This window comes from Globicephala melas, chromosome 1 (genome assembly GCF_963455315.2).
Source record: "Globicephala melas chromosome 1, mGloMel1.2, whole genome shotgun sequence".
NCBI classification, from domain to species: domain Eukaryota; kingdom Metazoa; phylum Chordata; class Mammalia; order Artiodactyla; family Delphinidae; genus Globicephala; species Globicephala melas.
The window spans coordinates 97,510,943-97,534,856 of NC_083314.1; the positions used below are offsets into that span (position 1 = coordinate 97,510,943).

The 23,914-nt window shown below is 32.6% G+C and overlaps 1 protein-coding gene across 6 annotated transcripts in view; it reads left to right on the forward strand.

Moving 5' to 3' along the window:
* COL11A1 (collagen type XI alpha 1 chain) overlaps nucleotides 1-23,914 on the forward strand; it is a 196,621-nt gene that overhangs the window by 92,407 nt on the left and 80,300 nt on the right. For all 6 annotated transcript variants that reach the window (XR_009564559.1, XR_009564560.1, XM_060301975.1 and 3 more), the window contains 14 exons: nucleotides 177-221; nucleotides 473-526; nucleotides 989-1,033; nucleotides 5,260-5,313; nucleotides 6,414-6,458; nucleotides 8,558-8,611; nucleotides 8,690-8,734; nucleotides 12,745-12,798; nucleotides 14,402-14,509; nucleotides 17,461-17,514; nucleotides 22,728-22,781; nucleotides 22,915-22,959; nucleotides 23,093-23,146; nucleotides 23,262-23,306. Coding sequence is in view for 4 of the 6 variants with exons in the window: in XM_060301975.1 (XP_060157958.1) it covers nucleotides 177-221; nucleotides 473-526; nucleotides 989-1,033; nucleotides 5,260-5,313; nucleotides 6,414-6,458; nucleotides 8,558-8,611; nucleotides 8,690-8,734; nucleotides 12,745-12,798; nucleotides 14,402-14,509; nucleotides 17,461-17,514; nucleotides 22,728-22,781; nucleotides 22,915-22,959; nucleotides 23,093-23,146; nucleotides 23,262-23,306 (756 nt within the window). In the remaining 2 variants the exon portion in view is untranslated. The remainder of the gene's footprint in view (nucleotides 1-176; nucleotides 222-472; nucleotides 527-988; nucleotides 1,034-5,259; nucleotides 5,314-6,413; nucleotides 6,459-8,557; nucleotides 8,612-8,689; nucleotides 8,735-12,744; nucleotides 12,799-14,401; nucleotides 14,510-17,460; nucleotides 17,515-22,727; nucleotides 22,782-22,914; nucleotides 22,960-23,092; nucleotides 23,147-23,261; nucleotides 23,307-23,914) is intronic.

Here is a 23,914-nt window from a genome sequence, read left to right on the forward strand (position 1 = left end):
TGGGCATGGAGAGGAGAGTATAGACCTTGCTTTTTCCCTCATTTCCATTGAGTTCTAAAATGATTTTTTAGTCAACCTAGGCTACTGGGTGTCATATTATTAGGTTAGTCTTCTAAATTTTCCATTGTAGCATCTGAACTTGTTAACACTCAAGCATATTTTTTTCGTCATTGAAGGGTATCGCAGGTGTGGATGGCCCCACAGGACCAAAAGGGAACATGGTATGTAGAAAATATCCATAAGATAACTCGTTTCTGTAATCTAAGTACTAACAAACCACTTTTGTTGCTAAATCTAAAATTAAGATTTCTTACAATGTGTTGCCAAGTGCTTCTGCCAGCATTAATATTTTGCAAGATTTTCTGTATTCTCTATAGGGAAACATGATTTGGGGACTATTTTTCAACTGAGAAGAAAAAACCTATTATGTGAAATAGTTTTATTAAAGACTCTTTATATTTTCCTATGGCAGGGTCCCCAAGGGGAACCTGGACCTCCAGGTCAGCAAGGGAATCCAGGACCTCAAGTAAGTCTAAACCGTCACAGCTTTTTTGAGATAATGGGATAAGATGGTATCTTTATACAAGAAAATTGACAGCCTCAGAATTTTCTATGTAGGGCTAAGGGTTTTTATTGTGAATGTAGGAAGACGATTCTTTTTTTTTGTTTTTCCTTTTTAAAAAAAATTTGAGCAAATTTGCAGAGGCCTCTTTCTTCCAAGAGAAAAATGAGTCATTCGGTGTTCATGGAATGCCAGGACACCTGCAGGAGGGTTCTGAATAGGATCACATTACATATCCATTGCCAGAAGAGTAGCTTATGTAAAACCCCTCATAGTGTTGCAAAACTTTCTGGGGAATGTGGGGGAATATATATATAGATTCTCATAAATCATTTCATGTAAAATAGAGGGCTAATCATTTACTATTTTAAAAGTGTATTCTTGTGATGTGATTCTTGACATATGAAATGAATTCTTTTAAAATAGGGTCTTCCTGGTCCACAAGGTCCAATTGGTCCTCCCGGTGAAAAAGTAAGTTATTCTGTTTTTCTAGTAATGTCTGGTAAACAAGCTTGTGTTGTCAACTTTAGGGAGGTATAAGGCCTGCCTTCTGTTTTTAATAAGATATTTAAATGTCCCAGCATATAAAGAATTAATCTGGAGTTAAATTATGAAAGCACAGGGTGAGCAGCAATCATTCATATGTCTCTGAGCTGTAAATGATAAAATTTCACAGTTTCCATTTGGATAACTTCCAAATGTGACATTCTCAGCTATATTAATTTCAGAAACGTACTGATATGAGTGAGTGTTTTCTCTTTATTTTGGTTCTCCTTTTATTTCTCGTTATTTAAAAAATGTAATTAGGTTTGCTTGTGACAAAAGGCTTTTAGCAAGGTCTAATTAAGGGAAAATTGTGACGTTATTATTGCCACCGTTTCTCATGTATAAATGGCAAATGATGTTCTTTTTAATAACTCAATGTCTGGATCAAAACAAGAATAAGTTTTTAATTAAAGAGATGTCTTTTGTCCTTATCTCCTCTGACAGATTCCCTAAGTAATATTTCCTGTCCCCTATAGTTACAGCACAGTGTTACCTAATTCTTTCTAATATATTTTTTCTTATTTTTGTTGATTTCTATGAATATGTAATATTTTTTAAATTAACAACTTTATTGGGGTTAATTTCATACCCTAAAAATTTACTCATTTTAAGTGTACAAGTTAATGATTTTTAGTGAATTTATAGTTGTGCCACAATCACATTTTTAGAATACTTATACCACCCCAGAAAGAAACCTTGTGTCAATTTGCACTCCCCATTTCACCCACAAAGCTAGACAACCATTGATCTACTTTCTATCTTTATAGATTTATCTTATCTGAACATCTCGTGTGAACAAGATATAGGAACGAAATTAATATTTTAATTTAATCATATGAATGAATATAATATGTGACATTTGTGTCTGGCTTCATTTGGCATAATGTTTTTGAGGTTTATCCATATTGCAGCATGTGTCAGCACTTTGCTCCTTTTTGTTGCCAAGTAGTATTCCATTGATTGAATATACCACATTTTGTTTACTTATTCAGCAGTTGAGGGACATATGAGTTATATACACTTTTCAGCTATTAGGAATAGTGCTGCTATGAATATTTGTAAAAAGGTATTTGTGTAGACATGTTTTCATTTATTTTTGGTAGATACTTAGAAGTAGAATTGCTGGGTTATATGGTAAATTTATATTTAACATTTTAAGAAGTTTCCAATTGTTTTTCAAAGTGGTTGTACCATATTTCCTTCCTATCAGCATTTTATGAGGATTCTAGTTTCTCTAGATTCTCAACAATACTAATATTGCTTCTCTTTTTGATTATGGTCATTTTTGTTGGTGTGAAATAGTATCTTATTGTGGTTTTAACTGGCATTTCACTAATCACTAGTGATGCTGAACATATTTTTATGTGCTTATTGACCTTTTCTATATATTCTTTGGTAAAATATATATTCAAGTCCTTTGGTAACATTCTTACCAAGTTACTTATTATTAACGTTAAGAATTAGCATATCAAACTTAAATGATCTTTAAAGTACTTTTTCTCTGTGCATATTTTCCATATGTTTACAGTATTAGAGTGCTATTGGAAAATGGTTTATTTATTTAAGATGTTAGGTACCAAAGGTGATTTAAAATCTTTGCTTTAGATCAGAGATCTTAATCTGGACATATATTCTTAACATATTTCGGATTAGCTCATCATAACCATAAATTGCACTTGAGGCATACGCCTATTGAATTTTCTACAATAATTTTATCATCTCTGAACTGGATTTCTCGGAAGAATTTGCTTTTAAGGAAAGCTGTTATATCTGAATTCCCTTTGTTGAGTCACAGGTAAAATATAGAATCTGATTCACTGCACTTCTTGTGGTAGGAAGAGAGCTGTCTTTAAGCACAAGCTGCTTCTTTCTCTGCTTTGAACATATCCAGCTCTTGAGTCCAAAGACAGCCTCTTTCCTTCAAAAGGAGAAAGAAACTCAAGAACATGAAGAAAATGCATTTTATTTGTATTGCATTTATGGTATATAGTTTATTTTGGACCTACATTACTTTTATTTTCTTTATGATATACTGTTTTCTGTTTATTCTGGCTCAAGAGCCTTGTCTTTCAAAACTTGGTGAATAATGTTTTCAGTTGGATCATGCTATAATCTCACAATTAAATATAATTTAAGTAATGTCATATATTTTTAATTCCCAATAACTTTTATATTTTTGTCCTAAGTTATCATAGCCTATGCTGTTATTATATTTGTGATAAAAGATTTTATAAAGTTCAAGCTAATTAACTAAAATGGATGACAACTATATTGCTTTTCTGACACGTTGATAACTTAAATATACTGTTAAGTCCTGTGATTTAATTTATGGCTTCAGAATTTACATCACATATGTTAATGGCTTTACAGAAAACAAATGGTATTGTATAACTATAGGAGCTAAAGAAGAAAAAGCAAGACACGACATATATATTAGTTAAAGGCAAGGACTTTGACGATATGGCTACAGATCTGGATTCATTTATATTGCAATTCTGTGATGTATTAACATTAGTTAATTACTCAAGCTCTTTGATGCTGATATTTCATGGAATTGCTTGAGACTTAAAATGGATACTATACATATAAATATATTATATATATATATTGCTTAACATAGTGCATAGAGACACAATAAATTATAACTGTTTTATTAAAATCTAAAATATGGCATTCATTCATTTAACTTTGTCCCCATTCCTGTAGGGAGACACCAAGCAGTTAAGAAAGCAGACAAAATATTGTACTGTCATGGAGCTTCCATTTTAAAAAAGATGGATTGATTTTAACTTGATTAAAAAAATCATCCTATAGTACAAGAGTTTTAGTGTTTCTCATCTACCCTTAAATATATAGCAACAACATAAAATCCATGTAGTATTGTACACAAGGTCATGGTCTTAGAAATATATCTGCTGATAATAATAATTACTGGAATAGTTTTGCCTTTGTAATCTACATTTTGTTTTGAAGAAATAAGACTATTTACTGAGAGAGAAAAAATGATTTGAGTGAAAGGCAAAATACTGCCATTAAAAAAAACAGGTTTTATAACAATTGTTTCATAATGTTAGATTACTTAACTGTATATGACTTTGCAGAGTGGTGAAGGGAATTGAATCTTTTAAATCCTGTAAATGAGATGCAATTAAATTCAGTTATAAAGTCCAGATTTTCAATTTAAAGGTTACCTTTATTTTTGTGTGTTGTTCCATAGTGATTTAAGTGAGACTTTCTTGTTAAGTGATTTAAGTGAGGCTTTCTAGTTAAATTCTGTACTATTCATGTATATGAATACAATGCTTTTTCTAAATACTTTCTAAGAATGGAAAAATCCTCCTACATCCAGCATCTAGGATTGCTGATATATCCTTGCCCTTTTAATTGTTTCTAAATTCTGGCTAATGACTTGACCTGTAAGCAATAATGGCTTAGGCTCTGAAGACTTGATAAAATTAATTATTCTAAGCAGAAAGCCAATTTTTCTCCCATTGAAGGGTCTACTTCTTGTAATAGTCATTCTTAGCATGTTCCAACCTTACCAATGATCAAATTAAATGAGATTTGAAATCCCCTGTCATTAAACACAGATTAATCTGTTGAATAAATAGTTACTGAAGTACAGTTGATTTACAATGTTGTATTAATTTCTACTGTACAGCAAAGTGATTTAGTTCATTCTTTTTCATATTCTTTTCCATTATGTTTTATCACAAGGTATTGAATATAGTTCCCTGTGAATTGGCACTTATTAACATCATTGCTGGAAATAGCCAATATTTGCTTTTTCAATGATATAAATCAATGTATATTTATTGTATATTGACCTATATTGTTTTCCTTTTTATTCTATAAGTTCCAGTTTATTGTGGTATGCAAAAACTAACTTGTTAATTTAAAAAGACACATTTAGGACTATTAAGCAGTATGAAAACTTGCATGTCTCTGACAGATGTTAAATTTGGTTTTCATCTATCTTTATATACCATTTCTTCTACATAATATGTTAAAAAGTATTCAGATGTTTGTTGCTTGAAAGCCAGTGACTCAAGTTAAGAATTTTATTGGCTGTATATCACTATGTACAAAGCCAGACTTTTCATTATTTTCAATTTTTAAGTGAAAAATATGCTTTTTCTCTATTTGATTAGGGACCACAAGGAAAACCAGGGCTCGGAGGACTCCCTGGTGCTGATGGGCCTCCTGTAAGTAATAATTACCTGGTCATTAAAATTTCTATATGTTATTTGCAAAAATAGATTTTACATGTGCTTTAGAAGTGATTGTAAGAATTCAGTAATAAAAGCAGTAGAGCCAATAATTAAACATTGATCTCTCTAAAATGCTATTTCATTATGCCACGTCCATATTGCAAACTCTTTAAGGAGCTCCCAGTGGGCTTTGGACCACCCTAGGCCAGAATCTCATATTTTCCTACCACTCACTTTTCTCTTAGCGTGCTTTACATTTTCTATTGCTATACCTTTTGTTATGTCCTTTTCTTTTCATAGAAAACACTTTTCCATTCTCTCTTCCTTTTCAAAGAACATGTTTCTTGAGAGTCCAGGTGAAATTCCTCACCTTTTGTAAGTTTCCTCAGACATCTTACATGAAAATTCCTCTGCCTTCAGGGATTCCCTACTTTTCTAGAAATATAGCAGTGTTTATTATATCTTATCACATAGTAATAAATAATGTAATTATGTAATCTCCACAGTTGTTATTTTTTTCTCTTCAAACTACTTACTCAGAGCTAGGGTACAAAAATTTTCATTCTGCAACTAGTTGTTTTCATTGAGTATATTTGTTGTGGAGCTGTATGTTTTTATGCAATATTTAGTGACTCTCGATAACTTGATTACAAACACCATTAGTGTTTATGATGTTGCAATATTTTAAAATATATATCCACGTATTTTAGTTGCTTTTTAAAGATGTGTGTATGATTATTTGATCAATATGCAAAATAGAAGTTAGATTGAAACACCTTTATGTAAGACTCTAAATGAGACTGGGGTTGAATTGTTGATGAATAATATGTGTTATGTGCTTTTCCCAAGCTCTCGCTCAAGTGTATTATGTAGTTGATGAAACTTATACCCATGCAATATAAACTTACTATGTTTCTTTCCAAATGCCACAGTTTCCAGTGTTATTTAAAGCCATATACACTGATGCAAAATGTGCAATATATTTTGAAACATAAAGAGTAAAACCTCAACAGATGGGAAAAAAGGGAACAATTTCATAATATAAATTACCATTAATATTGCATCTCACCAGTCTATATTTTTAATAAATGTAGGGTCATCCTGGAAAAGAAGGCCAGTCTGGAGAAAAGGGTTCTCTGGTATGTTACAAAGTATCCATTTAAATATTGTCACCTTATCCCCTAGAGAAAATGCCTTACTTTGATCATTTCTACGATATATATATATGCGTGTCTGTGTGTGTGTGTGTGTATATATATATATATACATCATATTCTTCGATGATCATTTAGGGATATGAATATTGGAAACTAAGTGCCAGAAAATAGTTATTCACTACCTGTAATATGTCTTTACTCTCAAAAGACTTTTTGCTAGCATTTAGATATAAATCATGTTTCTATAGTTGCTTTTTATTTAGGGTATAAAAAAGATGTGTCTTAGATAACTTTTAATTTTGCATTGGCAATTTGATCAATTAGACTAGCATTCTCTGTTTTTCTAAAAATATTCTCATGATAAGAAATAAATCCACATTCTGCCTATGTAGTATATGTGGAGTAACTGACCATAAGTAATAATAATGAAATTGGACAAGAACTACTGAATATCATTAAAGTGTTTATGTCACTTGAATTTTATCTGTACTTATTACTTTCTGATAACCTTTACATAAGAGGAGACTAAATTGTAAGAGCAATGATTATCAAAATATCTAAATAAAATAACAAAATAAAAGCTTTCAATGTTAATACTATTTTGGATTACAGTAGCAGGGTAAGATCATTTTTATTTAGAGTAGCTAATTTTGGATTCTTATTAAAATAGTCAACATTACTATTGTATAATATATACTATTGTATATCATACATTATTTCCTTTAAGTAGACTAGTGAAATGAAGCCAGCCATGGAAAATATATAATTTTGATCATATTCTTGATGATGTGAATGCAATAAATTTTTTTAACATCCTTTATTGGAGTATAATTGCTTTACAATTGTGTGTTACTTTCTGCTGTATAACAAAGTGAATCAGTTATACATATACATACATATATCCCCATATCTCTTCCCTCTTGCATCTCCCTCCTTCCCAACCTCCCTATTCCAGCCCTCTAGGTGGTCACAAATCACCGAGCTGAACTCCCTGTGCTATGCAGCTGCTTCCCACTAGCTATCTATTTTACATTTGGTAGTGTATATATGTCCATGCCACTCTCTCACTTTGTCCCAGCTTACCCTTCCCTCTCCCCATGTCCTCAAGTCCATTCTCTATGTCTGCATCTTTATTCCTGTCCTACCCCTAGGTTCTTCAGAACCTTTTTTTTTTTTTTTTTAGATTCCATATATATGTGTTAGCATATGGTATTTATTTTTCTCTTTCTGACTTACTTCACTCTGTATGACAGACTCTAGGTCCATCCACCGCACTACAAATAACTCAATTTATTTTCTTTTTATGGCTGAGTAATATTCCATTGTATATATGTGCCACATCTTCTTTATCCATTCATCTGTCGTTGGACACTTAGGTTGCTTCCATGTCCTGGCTATTGTAAATAGAGCTGCAATGAACATTGTGGTACATGACTCTTTTTGAATTATGGTTTTCTCAGAGTGTATGCCCAGTAGTGGGATTGCTGGGTCATATGGTAGTTCTATTTTTAGTTTTTTAAGGAACCTCCATACTGTTCTCCATAGTGGCTGTATCAATTTACATTCCCACCAACAGTGCAAGAGGGTTCCCTTTTCTCCACACCCTCTCCAGCATTTATTGTTTGTAGATTTTTTTTATTATAGCCATTCTGACTGGTGTGAGGTGATACCTCATTGTAGTTTTGATTTGGAATGTAATAAATTTAATGCTAGTTTTTGGTTAGAAATTATTTATCCTTTTGGCTAGCCTATAATTGTTTATTGTAGACATTGAAGACATCAGATTTTTTCAGGCTTAGAAAAGCAGTTATTAATTATATAATTACTTATATTATTTCACATATTCATAATATTTATCTTACTTTTTGCATGAATATATAAGTTTGGAGTAGGTAAGGCTCATCACATGATTTGTTCATGATATCTGACTTTAGACACAAATGATAAAGTACCAAAGAAATCTTAACCAGAAGTAGAAAAATACCATGTTCTTATAGATTATTTGGTAAAATTATAGTATGTTGTGAGTGAGGGGCACTTTCAGTGCATTATGTATTTAAATTGCAATGGGTCTTTTTCAGGGTCCTCCTGGTCCACAGGGTCCCATTGGCTACCCTGGTCCCCGAGGAGTAAAGGTAAATATTATTTTTTCCTACATTATTTCATTTCAATGTAAAATATTAGTTATTTAATCCTTCTAATTTATTCCATAGGGAGCAGATGGTGTCAGAGGTCTCAAGGGCTCTAAAGGTGAAAAGGTAAAACATAATTTATTTAGGTGATTTTAATTGCTATATACCTATTGTATAAAAAATTTAAGTTTATTGAACAGATATTCCATTTCTCAAATATATTGAGTGATTACTTATGTACCAAACAATGCAAGTCTAATTTTGTACTCTATATCCTGGAAACTTTAGAAGTCTTATATCCTCAGGTGATGACTACATTATTTAAAAAAAAAAAAAAAAAAAAGCTATGTCATAAACAGAATCAATCCTGCATCCCTTTTTTTCTTACATGTATTTAACTTTTCTAAATTATAAGTTGGCCTTATGATTGGTTTGTTATGCTTGGATTAGATCCAGTTATATGTATAACAGAGGAATGTTTATTCCATTTTTTTCTCTACTAAAATCCCCAAATTTTATAAATTGAAATGAAGTGCAAAATATGAAAGTTAGAAGTAACATGAATCAACTGGGGGAACAGGAAGACTACATATGTGATACTGCATGCACAGCAAAAGCTTTAATAAGAAGGAAATTAAGATTAAAGCCAAGTAAAGGTGGCTGAAAGAATGTGCATTCTTTTAAAGAGTGCTGATAGTTTAATTTGATGAAGAAAACAAAACTGAGATTTTTTTCATGTAAATGTTTAACATTAAATGTATAGCTCCCAAATCCTTCAATGATTGTGTTGAAATGGAATAACATTACTCAGAATCACTATTGCATTAATTCTTACTATATTTCATTTTATAAAACAAAGTTAAGTATAAAATGTTGGTAGATTTGGTGAGAAATATATGCAATACACATTTTGATTTCAAGGATAACTGTTTATTCCCACAGTCATAATATTATCAAAAACACCTTGATAGATTTGATATCAGTAAGGAATAGATAACAAGAAGGGATGGACTTATTATATACATTATATTTTATTTTTCTGAAAAGAATAAATAGGTTACATACTGAGGCACTGTCAAAGTTTGCAACTATATTGACAATTCTACTGTGTGAAAAAATGTCATGCACTTAAATCAAAGCTACTTTGATTTGAATCCCAATTCATCTTGGTCATCACAGATGAACTTCAGGGTATAGTGTCTTACTGAGCTAGCACAATGGTAGTTTGGACAGTGTTGAACTTGTAATTACTTGCAAGTTGCCTATGCAAAAAAATATATTGTCTCAGTTTGGAATTTGGAATCTCAATTTTTATTGGTAATACATTTAAATATCAATTCAAATTGTTTCTCTGGAATTAGTGCCCACGAAGGATTTTTAGGGAGGGCAGTGTTTAAAGGAAAGGCATTTAATTGGTGTGGGAAAGTTGTGAACTTTTAGGAAAGGGGGGTAGTAGCAAATGACAAAGGAAAATAAAATTATAGATGATGAGATATATGAGGAAAAACCTACTCAGGAAAAAAATAAATATATATTGCTTATATGTAGGAAAACAATTTGAGATTATTGGTTATTTTGTTTTTCTGAGTATATATTATAATTGACCATTTATCTCATAAGAGATGAAGAAGGAAGTTGAAATTATTTTCTTTTATGAATAACAATATTAATTAATTAACCAAAGGTGAAATACCAAGTTAGTACCCTAATTAGAATAAAATTCTCCATTGTTTAGACTCAGATTTGTTCCTTAGAACTTAAGCAACATAATCCAGTTAACCAAGTGGCACAGGTGAATTCCTTTTTTACATGTTTTCTAAAAATCTGTCTACTTTTTAAAAATGTTAATTCAGACTTGATAATTTAAGGACTGGAAATCTTAGTAGCTTGAAAGTGTTATTTGTTTTAAAAATGTCACTTATTGTAAGGATATTCTTAATAACTTGAGTCATCTAATGTATTTTTAAATTGCAAATGTATTGAAAACAAAGTTTTGACAGAAATATCAGCTAGTCCACTATATGCTCTCTTAAAAAACAAATCTCTCCCGGACAAAATATCCTAAAAACTGTTACTGATTTTAGACATAGAGTGCAGTATTTTTTTAAACTAAACTTGGCAACTGTGTAATTGCCTTTCTCTCTAGGGAGAAAGTATTGAAGATACCAGTCAATAGGAAGTTAAGTGGTCATTTTCAGCTTTTACTCCTCTGCTATTGCACAATTGCATTCACTGCAGAGAGAATCCTAATTCCACAAGGCTACTTTGTGGCCAGAAAGTTGAAAACATTATGCTTGTGTCAAAACTTTTAGACCTGTCAGAATTCTTATGTTTAGATAGGATATCAGATTGGATTCCTTTTCCAAGTCTAAGTCTCATATATCCATCATAACCTGATATTTTCTGGACCTTAGCATACCTTACCAAACTAGCACTGAGGCAAGGATGGTTCCAAATGTACATTCAATAAATGTTTATTAAATATCATGATTTTTGAGGGTCAAAATGTACTAGGCACTGGAGATTCAGAGGTTAATTAGGCATGATTCTTGGTTTTGACCATTTAATAGAAAGAAAGAGACCTATGATCTATTAAGTGCAGGATGTTATCTTATAATGCTAAATGTTCAGTGGGGCACACAGGACAAAGAGGTTAATTTTAAGGGGGAAATATTGAGGTCATGGAAAACTTCATAGCAGAATCATGAACTAAATCCTAAAAGAAGAGGAAAGTATCACCAGGTAGACAGAGAAGGAAAAGGATTTGCAGATGTGTGTGTATATGTAAGTAGTTAACCAATGCAAGAATTACAAATGGAAATACAGGTAATTCAGTTTTTCTAAAATCAGTGTGTTGGATGGAAGTAGAGAGGAGATTTAAGACCAAAGATAAGACTATAGAGGTGAACAAAGCCTAGATCATGGTAGGAAGGAGAGGGGGGATGGCAGCTTATATTCATCATTAGCACTTTGGAACCATTGAAGTATTTTAAAGCAAAACTGACGTGATCAGTTTTATGTTTTGTAGCGCTCATTTGGTAGCAGGATGTGGAAGTGTAGGAACTAATCTTCTCAGCTCTGTTCTCAGACTTGGCCTGACATGCCTTTTTCTCAAACTCTGCAAGTCAATTAGTGCTATTGAATACATGAATGCTTATTCTCCAACTACTAATTAAGGTACCAACTGCCCCCTCAAATCTCCAGATTCACTTCTTACCTCACCAGAACCAGCACCAGCACAGCACATCATCATCATTATCATCATCCTCATGTCTTTCTTCTCTAAACACCCATTCTATTCCACCTGTACCAAAATTAATACAAATTATTTGTAAAACAAAAACTTCAAACTACTCCACAATACTCTGAACAGAGTTATTGCTCAATTAATGCTATTAAATACATGAATGATTATTCCTTAGGAATTTAAATTTTTTCTTGAAATTAAGAGACAGGAAGGTTATTGATGAAGCTTATTTCTTAAAAGTCTGCATATAGTAAAAATGACAGGAAATATTTTCATAGTCAAAATTTCTCCTCTCTTTGCTAAAGGATACCCAGTTTTCAGCATCATTTGTTTGTGCATATGATGTGATGATAAGCAATCTCTATTTACACGTTAAGGATAATATTAATTTGCTTATTCTTCACCTGAAGAGAGATTGTAATTAGAGAACAAGTTGAGTCAGAAGACATTTACCTAAAGCACAGGAGACAAAATGAATGATATAAAATTCTTAGTTATATATCAGTAAATTAAAGACATTTTATTTGGTTGTCCAGAGTTCTTGTAATCCAAAGTTAATATAATTAATTAAATTTTTACTTTTTCTTTGTTCAAATAACATAGGATACATTTTGTTATAAGAAAATGGTTATTCCCCGCTATAAGATAGAGAAGATTCAATGGACACATTTGTGAAAACTTTTCTGTTAATTTAGAGGCATTAATTATGGGAAAATGGGAGGATACTGGGGATAAAGGGTTAAAATAGGGAAGAGGAGGTTTCACAACTAAGGTACTTATTTCTCAGAACAATTCTTCCTAATTACCAGTACTCATAATTTGCGTAGTCATATTTTAGATTCATAGAAACAATTGATTAAACACTTGTTTTATTACTTATACTTTTTAGGGTGAAGATGGTTTTCCAGGATTCAAAGGGGACATGGGTCTTAAAGGTGACAGAGTAAGTAGAAAGAAATTTGTACTAATACATACATTTGTGTGTTTCTCCTTATAATTAAATATTGCAAACACAGGATAAATAAAAATGTACTACCCGTGATATTTTTCACTTCCATTTTTATATGAAGATTAGGTGTTTAATTTTTGTAGAGATAATATAGTATCAGTTGTTTTGTAGATGTTATGTTAAATCTCTATATGTCCCAGAACATCCATAGTTTTATATATATATATAATATATATACATAATATATAGTATATTATATATATGGTATTATTGTTTACAGATATTTTCTAAAATGATGATCAAATTGTTTTACATAATTAATTCAATAGATTTGTTTTAAATTTTGTTCACATATAGTGAGCTATGCTGCCTGGAAACTCTATCTGCAACTTTTATGAATGTTCACTATATAGTTGTCTTGAATTTTTGAATGTAGAAATAGTACACTGTTTTTCTGTTAATGAGTACTTTGAAAACAAAATTGTGTCACCTAAAGTAAATTAAATTTTATTGGGAAGATTTATTTTATAACTAGTATAATAGTATCTAATAAATTTAAGCAAAAAAGGATACTATAGAATATTGATTTTCCTAAAATGCACAGAAAGCCTGTGTCCGGGATAGGGGCAATAACTTACACATTCCAGTTCCTAATACCTTAAATGCGAAAGCCAAGTTTAAAACAGAGACATTTTTCTTGTGTTCCAAACGGTGATTTCTAAAGTTGCTATCATCTGGGAGGAGCAATTATTTTCCCTATTATCCTGATAGGTTCTCAGGCTGGTGCCCTGTAAAATTAGACTGACACAAGACAGATGAACAAGAGAAAAGTAAACAGAAGTTTGCTTGCATATGTATCATGATTATACATGGGAACACTCAGTGACGAGTAACTAAATAGAGTGGTTACAACTGGGGCTTGTATAGCATTTTAGCAAAGGAACAATAAATTTTGAGCAGGGAAAGGACTTCGAGTTTCTAGTACTGTAAATTGTGGGAAGGCAGATATATGGGAAACTGATGGTATATAAAGGCTAGTTGTAAAGTTTGTTGCATAGGTAGATTCCACTGGTACCTGCTTCTGACTCTGGACTGGTAAGGGTCTAGTTATCACTACTGATTAATTTTTGTCCTTTCTAGTAGAGAGGGGAGGAAAGACACCTTTGCAAATTTGTGCCCTTCTTTTAAGCAAGTATGGGGTGGGTAGAGAACTTTTTTTGTATCCGCTTTTTTCAACTGCCTTCAGTTCAAAATAATCCTTATGCCACAGTGGCATATTTTGGTGTAGCATATTCAGCCAACCTACGGTGTCTAATTTTGATTCTTATTTTTTTTTCTCTCTCTCTTTCTGCAGCACAATGTATTAAAATTAATTTAATGTAGGGCTTCTGTAGCTTTTCAACTTTCAGACTGCATTGAGTAGTTTATTAATTGAAAGATTGATGAAATCAAATACTTTCAAGCCTCTTTGTCATATGTAATATGTGAGTAAACAAACCAAGAGTTGAAGAATATAAGTTTTTGATAGACTATAATTTCTGCCATTCAGTCTCCAAGATATTTTAAATTACAAGAACGTTGTTACTCTGTGTTTCAGGGGGAAGTTGGTCAAGTAGGTCCAAGAGGAGAAGATGGCCCTGAAGGCCCCAAAGGTCGAGCAGGTCCGACCGGAGACCCCGGTCCTGCTGGTCAAGCAGGAGAGAAGGTTAGGGAGCAACTTTAAATTCACAGGTCTTCTTGTAGATGATGCTTCACTGTGATTTTAGGGTGTTTTTAATCACCTGTGATGTAAATCTAGAGGGTTTTATTGAATTTCAATTTTTTGAATTTCAGTTTCATATCCATATTACTACTTAGAAGTATAATCGTGAGACGGGCACATTTATCCTCTTTCACTCTTCCTTATTTTCTAGTCCCTTCTGCTTCCATTGGCCATGTAGAATCAACCACTCTTAATGCTCTTCTATATTAAAAGTGCAGAATTTGAGCGTGATTAATGAAGGCTGAAAGAACCAATCAAAGATGGTTTGCTTATTATTTTTGAACAACTTGAATCATCTTTGGCCCTCAAACCAAAATGTCCTTTTTCCACTCTTACCACATTAACATATATTTTTACAGGATAAATGTTTTAAAAAATACTGATGTTCAGGCCAAACTTGAAAAGGTTTTAATTTTAATCTGGGGTTAACTCAAGCACCACTATGTTTTAAAATATCCCCAGATAATATTAATATTAATTGCTTTAAGAGCCACTGGGCTATATGCATAATGTCAAAAAATATTTGCAATCATTATACTTACATTTAGATAGGATATTAGGCAACATTAAAATTATACCTTCGTAGAATATTTAGTGATATTGTAAACGTCTTATAATGAACCTGAAGTTAAATTAAGACAAAACTAGAAATATCTATGACAAATGCTTTCCGATTATATACACTGAAGGAAAATATAAATAATAATTATCTCTAGGTGATATAAATCAAATGATTTCCATTTTTTTGTAAATATGACTATTCTCCAATTTTTATAGTGAGCATGCCATTATTCTATAAATATGGAAATTCCATGCTATGTAAGAAAATTGTCATCTCTGCCCCTTACCATCCTATCCCAGAAGGAAAATATATAAGGATTGTATAAGAATTGTGACTAGACAAATAAAAAATAATTTCCTCATGTCATTATGAGTCATCTGATATCGTAGTTCTTCTACAGTTTCATACTCTCAGTTGTGGCTTGTAAACTGATTAATAATGTCATTGTGTTTAGGCAACAGAGGGAAAAGATAGGATTGGGGAAATAAGGGCTTACAAGGCCTATGACCCTTCTACTTAAAGTGTTCACTTGCCAATAGTTAAGGATACTCTAGGACCTTCCTCTTTTCTCAACCCCACTATATTCTGTGTAAACGGTCCCACAAACTATTCTGAGGCATCAGGACTTTACCCTGCAGTGCTTCATCTTTCACCTTTCATTAGAATTTTCCCTTTTATTGAAGTTGCTTATCACCGCACTGAAAATACAAAGAAATTTTCTGTCTGGATTTATTTTTAAATGACTCTAAAATGAATGAACTTACATTCTAATGTAGTATTAACATAGACTACAAAAGTTTTCTGATAATAATTAGAGAATTTAATTAACCTTGAAATCAGTAGCATAAAACAAGCTGTGATAACTTACTCTATCCAAGGGGACATCATTATAAGTATGCTTCTTAAGGCTTGTTTGAATGTTTTCCATCTGAAGACTACTTACCTATGCAGTGTTGATCATGAATCAGACAACTGTTTAGTTCAACCTATAATAACAAGGTCATAAACTATATTCCTAACTTCTTGCCTTGCTTCATCCAGTAAAATATTTATTTTTTCATAAAATCCTGCTCATCTATTAATGTTATATATATAGTAATTTGAACTTGTTTGTTTTTATTCTTATTTCATGTAAATGCACATGGGAAATAATGATACTGTGTGTCTGTTAATGTTTAAGACTTTGATAAATAATATTTTATATATGAAATGTACTTTCATAAGATCTTAAGGAAAATGTCACAGTAAAATTCCACAAACATATTTTATTCAATTCATTTATTTTAATTTTATTTTCTCTCTACTCATGTTTTTAATTCAATGCTTTGCACAAGGGGCCAATTTTGTTAGTTTAGCATTTTAAACCTCTTAGTATTTGTTATACAACTTTGGGCTTCACTGTAATTTATCATGTTTCAGCACTATCAGATTGAGAGGTAATCTCATTGCACTGGAAGAAAATAGCTGCATATTCAAGTTCCCACCTGTAGGAATTAACACTCCACAAAAATCATTATTTAGCTATATCTCTCACCATTTGGTATTTATTAACCCAATTTATTCAGACATTTGAATAAAAGAAGAAACTTTGCTCGAAAATCAGGTTCAGGGCTTCCCTGGTGGCGCAGTGGTTAAGAGTCCACCTGCTGATGCAGGGGACACGGGTTCGTGCCCCGGTCTGGGAAGATCCCATATGCCATGGAGCGGCTGGGCCTGTGAGCCATGGCCGCTGAGCCTGCGTGTCCGGAGCCTGTGCTCTGCAACGGGAGAGGCCACAACAGTGAGAGGCCCGCGTACCGCAAAAAAAAAAAAAAAATCAGGTTCAAATTTCTTAGTATAGTTATTTAAACTTTCCTTACTTAGCAAAAAAAATGTTAACTTATGATTGCTTGCTTTATATTTACAGTGAGAAATGAAATAATTTTATCAAATAGATTACCTTTAGTTGGAATGGTAAGATCTACATGCAGTTCTAACTACATCCATTAATTTTAAATAGTATTTAATGTTCATAAAACTTAGATGATTTCTTAGCATATTCTTTAGCTCACAAACAGTCCTAGAATTCTTTTTACTCAGTGTTCTATGTCACTAAAGAAGGCACTGTCACTTAGACAACAGAGGTTAAGTTAGTGAACATTATAGCATTAGCAACATTTTTTTCCCTATTCAAATTAAGAAATATAATGAAAGTAAAGAATGGCAAAAACTTGCAAATCTTCCTTTCAAATGTGCAAATATGTGGTTCTAACTTCTAGAAAAATGACTAAAAGCATCATTTAAACTTAATTCATCTTAGAATTGATTATTATTATTATTATTTTAACTTTAGGGGAAACTTGGTGTTCCAGGATTACCAGGATATCCAGGAAGACAAGGTCCAAAGGTAAAATAATTAGCTTGATTTTTACAGTTTATCAGCCTTTTGTAGATACACTTAAAATTAATCATCTATGGTTACCTTTCAGTTTGTAATATAGAGATGATGAATCCTTAAAATATAATCTTATAAGGGAAAGTCAGAGGCAGTGTGGGCACCTGGAGTGCAGAGAGTTCAGAGATCTTAGGTGATTTTTGATTGGAGTATTTTAGAGACAGACTCATGAAAGGAAGGCACAGTCAGCCACTTCCTTGTAAGTGGAATAAGGACTATTCCAGGGCAGTATATTAATATATATAGAAGCTTTAAGTAGATGACAGGTGATGGATAATAGCTTTTGATTTCCTTTCTGGTACCCTGAAGGTTTGAATGACCACATATTTTTTTTAAAGGAAGAATGACTCTTCTTTCATCCTCTTTATTTTCCCTCATTTCCACAGAACTTGTTTCCTAGGGCTACTGTAACAAATCACCACAAACTTGGTGACTTAAAACAATGGAAATTGACTTTGTTACAGTTCTAGAGGCCAGAAATCTAAAATCCAGGTGTCAGCAGGCCCATGCTCCCTCCAAAAGCCCTGTGGGAGAATCTGTCCTTACCCCTTCCATCTTCTGGTGGCCCCAGTCACTTTTTGGCTTGTGTGCAATCTCCAACACCTTCTCCACACGGATTTTTTTCTGTGTCTGTATCGTCTCTTCTTATAAAGACACTTGTCATTGGATTTAAAGACCACTTGGATAATTCAGGATATTCTCATTTCAAGATCCTTAATTTAATCACATCTACAAAGACCCCTTTTTCCAAATAAAGTAATATTTGCAGATTCTAGAACATTTGGATATTAGATATATCTTTTGCAGGGGCACCATTCAACCCGTGCACTCAATGCACTCAAATTCTACTTTTGACTATTTGAAATATACATATTTTAAGCAAAAAGAAGTTTTAAAAATACATGTTTACTTTGGTGTACTAATTTTCCTTGAGCTAATTATAAAACTTTGCTAAGGCTGCATTTGATGTATTGACTAGTTACATTAAACGGTTAAATGATTTAATATGTAAATTTTGGTTCTTAATATTAAGGTAATTATATGCACATGAGATTATCTATCTATTTATCTATTATTTATTTACCTATATCTTTGTCATCTATCTATCCCTGTTTGATCCATTCAGGCTAGACAGGTTTAGTATATAAGAATACATCCTGGGGGGTTTCCCTGGTGGCGCAGTGGTTGGAACTCTGCCTGCTGATGCAGGGGATACGGGCTCGTGCCCCGGTCCGGGAGGATCCTAAGTGCCGCGGAGCAGCTGGGCCCGTGAGCCATGGCCGCTGGGCCTGCGCATCCGGAGCCTGTGCTCCACAACGGGAGAGGCGGCGGCAGTGAGGGGCCCACGTGCCGCAAAAAAAAAAAAAAAGGATACATCCTGGGCTTCCCTGGTGACGCAGTGGTTGAGAGCCCTCCTGGCGATTCAGGGGACACGGGTTCGTTCCCCGGTCCGGGAAGATCCCACATGCTGCGGAGCGGCTAGGCCCGTGAGCCATGGCCGCTGAGCCTGCGCGTCCAGAGCCTGTGCCCCGCAACGGGAGAGGCCACAACAGTGAGAGGCCCGCGTACTGCAAAAAAAAAAAAAAAAAAAAAAAAGAATACATCCTGGTTGGGGATAATAATCCCCAAATATATATTTATTAATGTTTCACAGATAAACAATGAGAGACAAAAATATCCTCCCTCCTGACTAATGTGAACTGCATGAACTTGTGACTCATCATCATGTGGCAACGGTATTTTAGGCTTGCTATGTGGTTTTGTCCTATAATATTTCACTGAATTTCTAGAATATATTTCCTTGTATGCTAGGAGGTAATTGAGCCTTTCTAAAATAAGATTCATTTAATCTATGATTTTAAAATAATGCAAGCATCATTTATATGTTTCTGCCTGCATTTAGAACACTGATTAATAATTTTTACCTTTTAAATACTGTCTCTAATACATTATCCTGTCACCTAGTTACCTGCCTTTCAAATGTCAAGCATTTTAACAAGTGCTTTGAGTAAAAGAAGATATTTACTTCATAACCCACAACTTTAAACTATTCGTAGATTATTTGGTAAATTTTTTATCTAATTACTAAATTGAATTGCAATGTGGTAGTGTTTAGATTTAAAAGTGGAAAACTTTTTTTACATGTTACATGAATGAGTACAATTTTCTATTAAGTGTTTATTTGACATTTTTATCTTTTTCTGTTTTTCCTAAGTCAATCCTCTATTCAATATTCATTGACTTATTTTTATTTACAAAATGGGCCAGAATGACTAGAGAGAAATATTTCTTCCTAGAGGAATCAAACATTTTATTTTTACCCTTTAACCTAAATGTCTGAAATTTTGGTCTTTATTTTTTTCTATTACTTTTCTTCATAACTTTTTTCTATGGTCAAAAACATTTATGTTTCTCAGTTCTAAAACAAAAAAATGATGGATGCATCAAAGATCAAAGATAGTTTCATATTTTTCCTATGTGGAAGCCAATGAATTTTGAATAGATTTAAGTCTTTTTTGTACTAAAAATGAAATTCGGCTGCCAATCCCTTTCAAGCAATTTAAGGACTATAATTAGGAAATATAATTTATCCAATATCTTACTAGTAGTATAAACCATACTGAGTATTTAAAAGATGCACTGCCATATGCACTATAAAATGATAGCTATTTCAAAAAGTAAAATCTATTTTAAGGTAGGATTCATTTATATTTAAAACAATTTAACATAATTTTGAAATTTTCAGTTCACTGAAAGAGCCAATTTCACTATTAACCTTTGACTTTTTGGCCTTTTGTTGGCTGTTTATTTTTTCCATTTAAAAGCAGATAATGTCTTTTCATGGAAACTGTATATTTTGGTGATAATTTTTATGTGAGAAAAGAAGAAGAATATGCCCATATATTACAAACTGTTTAGTTGGTGGATTGGACATTTTTGTCTATTTCCCATAAATTTCTAAGAGCAGAAACCATGTAAGAAAATAAACTTATTAAACATGAAATTGATGCATAAGAGCAATTTATTTGAATGGAGTCTCTATAAATGTGTTTGTGTTCCACTCAGGACAGATGAATATTTGTCCTCAAATTGAATTTGATAGAAGTGAATTACTTTCATATTGGATTATACTCACTTGTCAAATTCCTAGAGTAGTCACATAGTAATATTCTACCAGGTATAACTAACTGATTCTCTCTCGAGAAAGAGAAAAGCCTTTGAAAGCCCTTCAAAAAATGTCATTTGCAGACATTTTCCCCTATTGTGTGAGTATTACATGTCCTAAAAATTGTCCTCAGGTTGATCACATAGTGGTCTCTATAAGCATGAATTAGAATATATTGCTAAACAGGTCCTAAAATGAAGTTTAGCAGCTCATACTAAGTTTTGTCCATCAAATCCCGTAAGGCTTCATATAAAATTTTCCTGACTTGTGGAGGAAATATAAATTATAACATCCATTCTGTACATTTCACCTGGGGAAATTGCAGGGTCCAGGAATGCAATGCCAGAGAGTCTGTCTCAGTATGTCTGCAGTGGGATTTGACAGTCCACACTTTTAGCAGTCACTCCAGATTATTCTGATACAGAGGAAGCATTTATCACTTGGAGAAAGATTACTTTAGGTTAGTTCAATCCAAGTGAGTGTAAACTGAAATAGACTCACAGGCATAGAAAATAAACTTATGGTTACCAAAGGTGAAACAGAGAGGGAGGGATAAATCAGGAGTTTGGGATTAAGAGATACACACTACTACATGTAAAATAGATAAACAAGGACCTACTGTATAGCACAGGGAACTATGTTCAATATCTTGTAAAAACCTGTAATGAAAAGAATCTGAATAAAGAATACAGATATACATATGTGTAACTGATTCACTTTATACCTGAAACTAATACAACATTGTAAATCAAAAACAAACAAACAAACAAAACAAAACACAAAGATGTATTCAAGTCAAAGAAGGCTGTTACATCTTCCTCAGTGCATGGGGAAGTGTGTAAAATCTGCATGTCTACTACTCTTTGCTAGACATTTAATCCATGCACTGGTTGGAATAGGAAAATAGTGAGTGTTTGGAAATCCCCCCAGCCAACCCCTCCCAGGGTTTCATAGTTATTGGTAAGTTGAGGAGCAAAGATTGAACCCTAATCTGCTCTATTTCGTGATACAATGACAAGGCAAACCAATTACAGTCATGTTCAAAGAAATTTCTCAGCAGATGAAAATCTGGACATAGGTACAAGGTAAAATAGGGGAATCGTATTCCATTTGTAAAATGTAGCTGTCTGTGGATTAAATTACATAATGCTTTTACAGTGCTTATTACATCTTTAAATAATCATTATTTATTGTTAGCTATCGTTTTCGTTTTTATACCTTGCTTTCCTTTATTCCGATTTCCTATAAATTTCAAAGTACCTGTAAGATGCAGATGATTGCTCTCATTTTATAGAAGAAAAAACTGTACTCATTATTATACTATAGTAATGTACCCAATTACTTAATTGAATGCATGACAAACATAAGTCTTGAATTTATGTCTTCAGAATCCCACAAACAGATTCTAATGCTGAACTGTCTGACTTAGAGTCTCAGTTAGATCTAACTACATTCAAACATCAAACAGAAAAGATGGAAGAAGATTTTTAGTCTTTATGATTTGACCCAGTTCTAAAGGTGTAAAATACTCAACTAAAAAGTGATAAGTATAAGAATACAATAATGTTAATTCAGGAAAAATGTTTTATAAAATTCCTACTTTAATATTTGATTATTCATGCTTGTGAAAAATAAATTTTTTTTCAGAGTTGAAGCAAGTATGTAGAATTATAAGTCAAAAATTTAAAAATTTATTTTATATGAAATGCCCTTGAATTGCTGTTTACTAATATGAGAAATGATATATTTGATTAATTAATTTCCTTAAAGTTAAAAACTAAAATGTTTTATCAATTCATGTTTTCAATGCTTCCAGGATTTCAGGTGTCACTGTAAGTTCATTTTTAAATACATAAATGGAGGTTGTATGGTATCTTAAATTATATTTTTGATTTGAATGCTACCAGCTTGTAAGAATCATTGTGTTCCAAAAGACTTTCAGCTTGTGGCTAAAAATGTTAGTTACTGTACTCATTGTTTATTATTTTTATTTTTGTAGGGTTCCACTGGATTTCCTGGGTTTCCAGGTGCCAATGGAGAGAAAGGTGCCCGGGTATGATATACAAGTATATTGTTCTGGACTATCTAATGTAAATGTTCTTACATGAGTACCTATCTCTCAGCACCAGACTCACAATTTACTGTGATATACTGCGTATTGAAACTGTTTGAACTGTCTTTGGCAGGGTGTAGCTGGCAAACCAGGCCCTCGGGGTCAGCGTGGCCCAACGGTAAGTACCTTGATTTAAAATATGATTTTCATTTTTCATCTAACTCTCCTATTTTCTTCAAAAATAAAAACTGATCCTGTGCCTTTAGATCTGCTTGGAACTAGATCAATTTCATCTTTGCTCTTATGTGCAGGGTCCTCGAGGTTCAAGAGGTGCGAGAGGTCCCACTGGGAAACCTGGTCCAAAGGTATCATCAGCACTTGTTCCATTTGGGCTTTCCTGTAAGTTCCTCTTCCAGAGGATGGATGTTAACAGAAGGAATCTAAACTGATTTTTTCCGGTTTTTGTGTTGTTGTTGCCAGGGCACTTCAGGCGGTGATGGTCCTCCTGGCCCTCCTGGTGAAAGAGTAAGTACGATACAGTCATATCATATAAAGTAAATATAAGTATGTTGCAAATGTTTAAATTTCTGGGAAAAGTTACAGTTACGTGTTTCTGCAAATACATGTACACAGTCATCCATAAAATCTAGTCAGAGTTTTAAAAATTCCTATTCTTTAATTTACTTTCCTACAAAAAGCTTAATCAATTATGTGCTATTAATTTTGTTATAGAAATGAGAGAAATTATATGTCTAATTGGCCTATATCAACTTTTAAACAAAAATAATTGTTTTCTTTTAAATACACATGTAACACCTATGCCTTCTCCTCCACTCCTCTTGCTTTCCATACTGATACTCACTTTGTTCCTGGAGCTGGCAGCAGCTTTATGCTGGTAAAATGCAAGCTACCAGTAGCCATTAAGTCACAATCAATATACATTCAAATCAAGATAAAACATCTATTCCAGTAAATAGGAAAACTATTTAGTAATTTGATTTTCAATTGGTATAAAGTAAAGCTAAATATACATAAGTAAGCATGCCTTTTATTTGTTTGTTTGGGGTTTTTTTGGCAAAATATAGCATTTTTTGTAGCCAGATATTTTAAAAGCTATCCTCTTGATAGTAAAT